This window comes from Salvelinus sp. IW2-2015, linkage group LG33 (assembly GCF_002910315.2).
Source record: "Salvelinus sp. IW2-2015 linkage group LG33, ASM291031v2, whole genome shotgun sequence".
Lineage (NCBI taxonomy): Eukaryota > Metazoa > Chordata > Actinopteri > Salmoniformes > Salmonidae > Salvelinus > Salvelinus sp. IW2-2015.
Genome location: NC_036872.1, coordinates 26,147,978 through 26,154,836, shown reverse-complemented (window position 1 = coordinate 26,154,836; position 6,859 = coordinate 26,147,978). Strand labels below are relative to the sequence as shown.

General features: G+C 41.1%; 1 protein-coding gene across 1 annotated transcript in view; it reads right to left on the bottom strand.

Moving 5' to 3' along the window:
• fbrsl1 (fibrosin-like 1) overlaps positions 1-6,859 on the bottom strand; it is a 531,885-nt gene that overhangs the window by 13,776 nt on the left and 511,250 nt on the right. Inside the window, 3 exon segments of the mRNA XM_070436990.1 lie at positions 1,045-1,181; positions 1,184-1,243; positions 1,246-1,302. Coding sequence (XP_070293091.1) covers positions 1,045-1,181; positions 1,184-1,243; positions 1,246-1,302 — 254 coding nt within the window.

Genomic DNA, 6,859 nt, shown 5'->3' with positions numbered 1-6,859 from the left:
TTGATAGTGATCTCGGATGGGCTGACTGCTTACAGATGACTCGATAGCTGACTCGATAGTGACTCGATAGGCTGAACTGCTGATGGCTGACTCGATGGCTGACTCGATGGCTGACTCGATGGGCTGACTTGATGGCTGACTCGATGGCTACACTCGATGCTGCCTGATACAGGTTAAAAAGGCACTGAAGCTATTATACATGATCAAAACAGTCCGAATGACGTCACTTCCCTTTCATCTGGAATGAAGTCATTGAGTGTAACCACAGGCTTTGAATTTGTCATTGCGAGAGCATTAGCCCCCAGTGCATGGCAGTCACGCCACACATCTGTTGGAAGGCCTTTGTTTTCTGGTGCATGGCAGGGAAATCAGAACATTCAAAAACATTTCAAACAGATCCATAAGAAAAACAATAAAAACACTCCCTTCAATCGGTCTCCTTTGTTCCAGGGCAAAAAATGTCATGTTCATCGAGAGAATGATGAATACATTGAATCAACTGTACTGGCGTATGTTGGTTTGGGCAGGCTTCCCTTGTGTTGTAAAGGAAAGGGGCATATAGTGAGCCTTTGTGCATTGTAATGTTTTTGAAGTTCAGCCCTCTATATAGGCTAATGCAAATGTAAAACCCTGGTCCAAAAGCATAATGTCTATTATTATATACTGTAGTATTATATGCAGCAGGCGCCTGTGTTATGTCTGGTTTCAGCATTGAGGATGAACCACTACAAACATGTGTACTGTGGCGGGGAGATGACGGGTTAGTTGGAGCCTTATATGGGCTGTAGTGATGACTAGGTGCCCCTGCCTCCTGTTCCTCAACTCTCTGTAAAAATGCACTGTTACAGTGTCCTGTGACAATATGCAAAAGACCAAGAGACCCAACCAGCAGAGGGGGAATGGATAGCAAATGTTTGGGTGGGGAAGGAGGGCAGGCTCTGGCCCTATCGGTTGTGAGGAGGGTGAGCATTTGGCAATTGGGGTGACTAGGACGAGGAAGAGGAGGGGGTTGAAGTACTATATGGGAGCTTTACTTATCCTCACATTTCTGGCTGGGGTACGCACCATGGGGGGTGCGGTGGGCGGAGGAATGATGGGTGCGGGGGGCAGACTGGGCGGGAAGGGCGTGAAGGTGTGCTGGTGGGTGTGTTGGTGCTGATGCATGTGCTGGTGTTGGTGAACTCTCCCCTCAGGAGTGACACAGGGGCCAGCGGGGACCCCGCGGAGGACGGCCCCCGGCTCCACCCTCTGAACTCTGAACCAGGAAGCGGTTGTTCAGCTCCTGCCGCAGGAGGTCAAGCTCTGCAAGAAAGGAGAGCGAGAAAAGGGGAAAAAGGGAGACACAAGAAAGGCACGGACGCCAGTCAGTCTTAACAACGGGTTAGAAGAGAAGAAAGAATAGTCACCTGGCATTCTCTGTTTCTCCAGCTCATGCTGTGAGGGTTTTCTACGTGAGGACTCATTGGGGGTGGAAAGAGTTGCCTGTGACAATGTGCCAATCAGAATCCCCGAATGAGGCTGGCAATACATGATTGGTTGGTTGAATGATATCAACAGGCTGGTATCTAAAGACAAGAGAGAACCAAGAGTCACCTCAGCAGAAAACACAGCAGACTCCCTCCACTAATGCTACATATCCTAGCTACTACTATTACTTAAATGTTCATTACCAGTGCTTGACTTGGGCAGAAGCTCACCGGAGCTGAGTACCGCATCTCAAATGTTCTACTGCTTGAGTCCTGTTCCTCTTATAGAATATTACTTCAAAAGTATTATGGAGTTCCTGCACCTAAATATAAATAGTACCGGCACCCAAATTGAGTACCGGCACCTATTTCAGTTCAGTCCAAGTCAAGCACTGTGTATTTAGTACAATACCACTAAAAGAGTTAATTCAATAAAGAATAATTGACAACAATCATTCTCCTTATACAGTTCAAAATCATATGACGATACAATTCTGCTACATTTACATATGACAAAAATATGTAATATTACAAGATTAACATAATAGTAGAACTAAAATCAGCTTCAATATGAACAGCTTACATCTTACCTAACATGCCCTTCCTCTGACTTGCCATAAAAGAACAGTTAGCTGCAGCATGCAGTGTTACGGACCAGAAAATACCTCTGGCATTTCACTTAAAGCTATTCTTCAGCCCAGATTACGCAAATCAAACCAAATTGTATTGGTCACATACACACGGTTAGCAGATGTTAATGCGAGTGTAGAGCGAAATGCTTGTGCTTCTATTTCTGACGATGCAGTAAAATCTAACAAGTATTCTAACAAAGTCACAACAACACTTACACACAAATGCACACAAATGTAAAGGGATGAATAAGAATATGTATATATATAATATATGGATGAGCGATGGCATAGGCAGATGCAGTAGATGGGTGTAGAATACAGTATATACATGAGATGAGTAATGTAGGATGTAAACATTATTAAAAAGTGGCATTATTTAAAGTGACAAGTGATACCTCTATGTAAACATTATTAAAGTGGCATATTAAAAGTGACTAGTGATACCTTTATTAAGTCCGTTTATTTAATTGGCCAGAGATTTGAGTCTGTATGATGGCAGCAGCCTCTCTATGTTAGTGATGGCTGTTTAGCAGTCTGATGGCCTGGAGATAGAAGCTGTTTCAGTCTCTCGGTCCAGCTTTGATGCACCTGTACTGACCTCGCCTTCTGGATGATAGCGGGGTAACAGGCAGTGGCTCAGGTGGTTGTTGTCCTTGATGATCTTTTGGCCTTCCTGTGACATCGGTGCTGTAGGTGTCCTGGAGGGCAGGTAGTTTGCCCCCGGTGATGCGTTGTGCAGACCGCACTACCTCTGGAGAGCCTTGCGGTTGAGGCGGTGCAATTGCCAACCAGGCGGTGATACAGCCGACGACAGGATGGTCTCGATTGTGCATCTGTAAAAGTTTGTGATTGTTTTAGATGACAAGCCAAATTTCTTCAGCCTCCTGAGGTTGAAGAGGCGCTGTTGCGCCTTCTTCACCACGCTGTCTGTGGGGTGGACCATTTCAGTTTGTCCGTGACGTGTACGCCGAGGAACACTTAAACTTTCACCTTCTCCACTACTGTCCATCGATGTGATGGGGTGCTCCCTCTGCTGTTCCTGAAGTCCACGATCATTCCTTTGTTTTGTTGACGTTGAGTGAGAGGTTATTTTCCTGACACACACCACAACCAAGGCCCACCACCCTCCCCTGTAGGCTCTCCCTGTAGGCCGTCTCGTTGTTGTGTAATCAAGCCTACCACTGTAGTGTCGTCGCAAACTTGATGATTGAGTTGGAGGCGTGATGGCCACGCGTCATGGGTGAAAAGGGAGTACGGGAGTACAGGGTGGAGTTAAATAGGATTTTGTTTTTATTTTTTTCTTAGTTTTTTTTGTAAAGAATTAATTTTTTTTTATGTTATGTTGTTATAATTTTTATTTTTTTTTTTTTTTTTAAATTACATTTTTGTTTTTTGTTTTTTTTTTTTTATTTTTTTTTTTTTTTTTTATTTCTGTTTATATTTTTTTTTATTTTTTTTTTTTTGATTTGATTTTTTATTAAATTTATATTTTTTTGAATTTTTAATTTTTTTTTTTTTTTTATTTTTGTTTGGAATTTTATTGTTTTTATTTTTTTTTTTTTTTTTTTTTTTTTTTTTTTGTTTAACAATTTTTTTTTATTTTTAAAATTTTTTTTTATAATTTTAATAATTTTTTGGATTTGTGATATTTTTTTTTTATTTTTTGTTTTTTTTTGTTTAATTGTTATTTTTTGTTTTATGTTTAATTATTTTTGAGATTAATTGTTAGAAAAATGATTTTTATTTTTTTTTGGGGGGGAATTTTTTTTAATTGTCTTTGATTTTTTTTTTATTTTTTTATTTATTATATTTAATTTATTTTTTTTTATTTTTTTTTTTTTTATTTTTTTTTTGCTTTTTTTTTTTCTTGTTTTGTTTTTTATTTGTATCCTTTTTATTGAAAAAGATTTTTAAAAATTTTTTTTTTCTAAATATTTTTTTTTTTAATTTTTTTTTTTTATAATTTTTTTTATTTAATTTTTATTTTTATTTTTTTTTTTAATGATTTTGGTTTTTTTATTTTTTTTGAAATTTTTTGTTGTTCCTACCTTCACACTGGGGGCGGGCCTCAGAAGTCCAGGACCTCAGTTGCACAGGGCGGGGCCGAGATCCAGGGTCTCCGAGCTTAATGACGAGTTTGGAGGGTATCTGTATGGTGTTAAATGCTGAGCTGTAGTCATGAACAGCATTCTTTACATACGTATCCCTGTCATGAGGGGATAACCCGGTAGGGCAGTGGTGCATTGCAAGGCGAATTTGCATCATCAATGGAGCCTTATTGGAGCAGGTAAGCAAATTGGGAGTGGGCAAAGGGTATCGAGGTAGGGTGGAGGTGATATGTGTCCTTGACTAAGTCTTCAAAGCACTTCATGATGACGAAGTGAAGTGTAATGGGGCGATAGTCATTAGTTAGTTACCTAAGCTTTCTTGGGAGGAACAATGGTGGCCATCTTGTAAGCATTGGGGACAACCAGACTGGGAAGGATTAGTTGAATATGTCCGTAAACATAGGCTGCCAACTGGTCTGCGCAGCCTCTGAGGACGCGGCTAGGAATGCCGGTCGTCTGGGAGGCAGCCTTGCGAGGTTAAACACTTTAAATATTAAAATGTTTTATCACGTGGCCATGGAGAAGGAGCTCACAAGCTTTGGTAGCGCTCTGGGCCTGTGTGAGTGGTCACTCTGTATTGTCCGAAAGCGAGCAAAGAAGGTGTGTTTACTCTTGGTCTGGGACAAGACATCGTGTCCACGACGGGGTTTTTGGTTTTCCTTTTGTAGATCCGTTAATTGAACTGTAGAAACCGCTGCCACATGGGTACGTCCTCGTGTTTGAGCCGTTGAATTGCGACTCATTAACTTTGTCCTCTATAATGACACTTTGTCCTTTTGCCTTGTTTGATTGTTGTTGTTCGGCGATTGCCTTGCAGAGGGAAAAGAGCTGCATTGTTGTATATTCGGGTTGTTCGTGTTTCCGGTCGCCCCTTGGCATGATTAAAATAAAAAATCAGTGGTTCGCGCTTTCAGTTTCCGCGGTGAAATTCCTGTTCTTTTTGGTTGCCATCAAATCTGTGGTTTGGGTTAAGGGAAGGTTTTAAGGTCACAGAGTGTCGGGATCGGTATAGACGGACGACATCTCACTGATGCATCTTGCTTAATAACTCGCTACAATGTAGTCCAGCGTATATATGTCATGTATTCTCGGGGGCTATCGGAACATATCCAGTCCATGTGACAACAGCAAAATCTTGCAGCGTGGAAATCCGACTTGTCAGTACCACAGTTGGTATTAAACACCTGAGCAACGTTTGGAGCATTCCTGTTTTAGGTTTCTGTACTCAGCTGGAGCAAAAATGGAGTCAATGTCAGTCGGGTATTTCGGAAGGCAGGGCTTTGTATGCATCACGAAGTTGATTTCCGACGATAGTCAATGATCCAGAAGAAAGGAGAACAAGGGCTACGGCGGCTGTGACTATAATCTAAAATAATTTTCTTGGAAGATAATGCGGTCGGCATTTGATTGTAAGGAATTCTAGGTCGGGTGAACAAAAGGACTTGAGTTCCTGTATGTGGCTGTGATTACACCATGAGTCGTTAATCATAAGGCATACACCCCCGCTCTTCTTCTTACCAGAGAGATGTTTGTTTCTGTCGGCGCGATGCGTGAAGAAACCGGGTGGCTGTACCGACTCTGACAACATATCCCGAGTGAGCCATGTTTCTGTGAAACAGAGAATGTTACAATCTCTGATGTCTCTCTGGAAGGCAACTCGTGCCCTAACTTCGTCCACCTTGTTATCTAGAGATTGGACATTGGCGAGTAATATGCCCGGAAGAGGTGGATGGTGTGCTCGCCTTCTGAGTCTGACCAGTAGGCCGCTCCGTATGTCTTTCCTGCGGCGACCGCGTTGTTTTGGGTCGGCTTCTGGGATAAGATCACATGTCTAGGGTGGAGGTCCAAAGAAAGGATTCGCTTCGGGAAAGACGTATCCCTGTTCGTAATGATGGTAAGTTGACATCGCTTTTATATCCAATAGTTCTTCCCAGCTGTATGTAATAACACTTGAGATTTTCAGGGTTAACAAATAAGAAATAATTCATAAAAAAAACTAATAACTGCATAGTTTTCTAAAGAYCTGAAGCGAGATGACCATCTCTGTTGGCGCCATCTTGCATGCAAGAATTAACAAAGGAGATCCATGTTTTTTGCAAAATAAAACCAGGACACAAATGAGAAATTGCTACCATTGATAAAAAGTTGTACTTGGAGTAACATGGAGGGGCATCATTTAAAAAAAAATCCCTTTATCATTTGTAATGGGATATACATTAGAGTCTTATATATGGTCATTCCCTTCTTTACTGCATGTGCAATTGTAATAAATTACTTCACTTACCAGATCATAAAATGATAATTGAATGGTTACAGGTAGTGTTGGAGAGTAATGAGATATGTAGTTCAACTAAACTCAGCAAAAAAAGAAACACCCCTTTTTCAGGACCCTGTCTTTCAAAGATAATTTGTAAAAATCCAAATAACTTCACAGATCTTCATTGCAAAGGGTTTAAACACTGTTTCCCATGCTTGTTCAATGAACCATAAACAATTAATGAACATGCACCTGTGGAACGGTCGTTAAGACACTAACAGCTTACAGACGGTGGTCAATTAAGGTCACAGTTCTGAAAACTTAGGACACTAAAGAGGCCTTTCTACTGACTCTGAAAAACACCAAAATAAAGATGCCCAGGGTCCCTGCTCATCT